At 35.1% G+C, this 2500-nt stretch overlaps 1 protein-coding gene across 2 annotated transcripts in view; it reads left to right on the forward strand.

Moving 5' to 3' along the window:
• LOC122257064 (phenoloxidase-activating factor 3-like) overlaps positions 1 to 2500 on the forward strand; it is a 38030-nt gene that overhangs the window by 2850 nt on the left and 32680 nt on the right. For both annotated transcript variants that reach the window (XM_086551653.1, XM_086551654.1), the window contains exons 3-4: positions 1879 to 1978; positions 2383 to 2500. The exon at positions 2383 to 2500 is cut by the window's right edge and continues 21 nt beyond it. In XM_086551653.1, the coding sequence (XP_086407779.1) occupies positions 1879 to 1978; positions 2383 to 2500 (218 nt within the window). The remainder of the gene's footprint in view (positions 1 to 1878; positions 1979 to 2382) is intronic.

Genomic DNA, 2500 nt, shown 5'->3' on the forward strand with positions numbered 1-2500 from the left:
GCTGTTTACTAAGCTTTCCTCATTTATGTGAACCATATCATATAAATCATGAAATTAATAGATCTGGTTGATTATTAATCTATAATAGCACTAGTGTTAATGACCGTAATAGTGGTTGCAGAAGAGGTAACATTAGTGAAGTTATTATTTTATCAATATAACTTTTGTTAATTATAGGTTTACCATTATTATCATGTCCTTGTTAGGATTTTCTCTATCCCTCTATTTTCCCTTCAATTTGTCTTTAAAAAAAACGTGGCAATTGTTGTATTCGGATATAATGCAATTTGCATCGTTAATATTGCAATATATGCAATTTTAAATGAACTCTTAGAGTTTCCGAAGTCCTTCTTCACAAGCTGAGACTAAACTACTTGTGGCAAATCACAACTAAACTAAACTAAACTAAAGAATAAAAAAAAAATTAAAAAAAAAACAACTAAACTAAAGAATAAAAAATCAAAACAAAAAAGATACTCGTCACTTTATTCTGACGGAAGCCTTTATCTCATAGGATTCTAATAAGTGATCTACCTCTCTCTCCGTTTATTTATAATTTATTAATTTATTTTTATATTTATCTATAAGCCGACCCACTTCCTTTTATGTTGGTTTTTATGGTCAAAGGTAATTAATAATAATAGCCAGCTGGTCGTGCCTTTTTGTTCTTCTTATCATTTTTTATTATTATTATTATCGTTATTGTTATTATTATCGTTATCATTGTCGATATTATTGTTATGACTGTTATCTTTACTGTTGTTATTATTATCAACAGTGTTATGATTATTATCATTGTTATGATTATCTGTGTTATTATTGTTACTCTTATTAGTTTTAATATCTTTATTATTTTCTTATAGTACCATTATTAACGGTGGTAATATTAGCATTAGTTTCTCCATTTTCTTAAAATTTGAAATACTCCCTCGTGGGATGTCTACAGGAGATATTTATAGCCGAATAAATTTCTTTTCCCTCCTCGAATCTTTACTGAAATATCAATTACAAAAACCGTAAAATCACAGTGGATCTCACACCAATTCACCCGAGCGAAATGGGTAAATCCAAAAGCAGGGAAGTAGTCAGAAACGCCTTTAAAATCACACCAAAATTCATAGACCGTTAACCTAGAAGGGAAACGTAATTATTTTGCGCGGGAAATAATACAATCTATACTAGTTGATAAGGAAAACATTTATTTTTTTTGTGTGTGTCTGTTTGTAGAGGTTATTGTTGTGTTCTGACTTTTTGGATTTGTGTTTTTGTTGTTGTTTTGGGATAAGGACGTGTGTTCAAAATGTTTGTTTTTATTTTTATTTTTTTTCGGTGAATTTGTTCTGTTCTATCATAAAACTGACTCCCAATCAAAATAATGTTTGTTTTTTCGTAATATGTGACCCGCTTGTCAAATTGTAATTAATAACACACACACACACACACACACACACACACACACACACACACACACACACACACGGAAATACACATACATACACGCATGGATGTGTGCGTGTGTCTAGATCTAGTCGTTACGCAGTTATTCATGCAATGTGTACGCGCTTGTTGTATAAATGATTCCAAAAATAATTTCAGAAGTTGTAGATGCATAGATGTGTATATGTATATATACGTTTATACATATATTTGTATATATTTGTATACATATGTATATATATGTGTATACTTATATATACATACATACACACACATACATACATATATACAACGCCTCACAATGGCTCAAGAGTACTTTGATACCAAATTATTCATTGTATTGCCTTGTTGCAATTCCACACATTTCTCTCGTAAGTTGCGGGTGCTTCTCGCAAAGATTAAATATCCACATTAACGCTCACTGCATGCATTTGCTTGCAGATCCATTTGCTCGTTCCAGAACAGCGAGCCACTCGTATGTTGTCCCGCCCAGAGTCAGCCCATTCCTGTCCCTTCGGCCCCAAGACCTCCTGTCGTTCAGGTAAATCTGGAAGTCTTCGTTTGCTTTATCACTCTAACTAACGATAACCTATGTTACCTCATCCTTTTGAGATGTACGTAATCACTTGTCTCAATAAACTCGTCGAAGTCAAAGTCAAAAACGGATAGCTTGTGAGGAGAACATTTGCTGGTTCAGTTGCACATCGCCCGTAAACTAGCAGATGCAAAAATATTTAGATAACCACATATGATTCATTCAGTTTGGTCATTTTACTTATTCGCTGACATCGCCAGCTTTCCTTCTCCTGTATCTCGCACGAGGTATTTTTGTGGGTGAGCGCGCACGTGCACAAGCCTGTATACATGCATTCACTTGGCTTAACATTCATATATGAGTGCTTCTATGTTCATGCTTGCACTGATTTGCACTCTTCTTCCCGTCAGCCGCAGCCGCAGCCGCAGCCGCAGCCCCCCAGTCGCTCGAACGTGCAGTGCGGAGACCGCGGCATCGTAGACAAGATTATCGACGGCGAAGATGCCCCTCTGGGTGCCTGGCCCTGGA

The sequence above is a fragment of the Penaeus japonicus genome, unplaced genomic scaffold (assembly GCF_977035675.1).
Source record: "Penaeus japonicus unplaced genomic scaffold, GWHDUDI00000001_assembly GWHDUDI00000025, whole genome shotgun sequence".
Taxonomy (NCBI): Eukaryota; Metazoa; Arthropoda; class Malacostraca; order Decapoda; family Penaeidae; genus Penaeus; species Penaeus japonicus.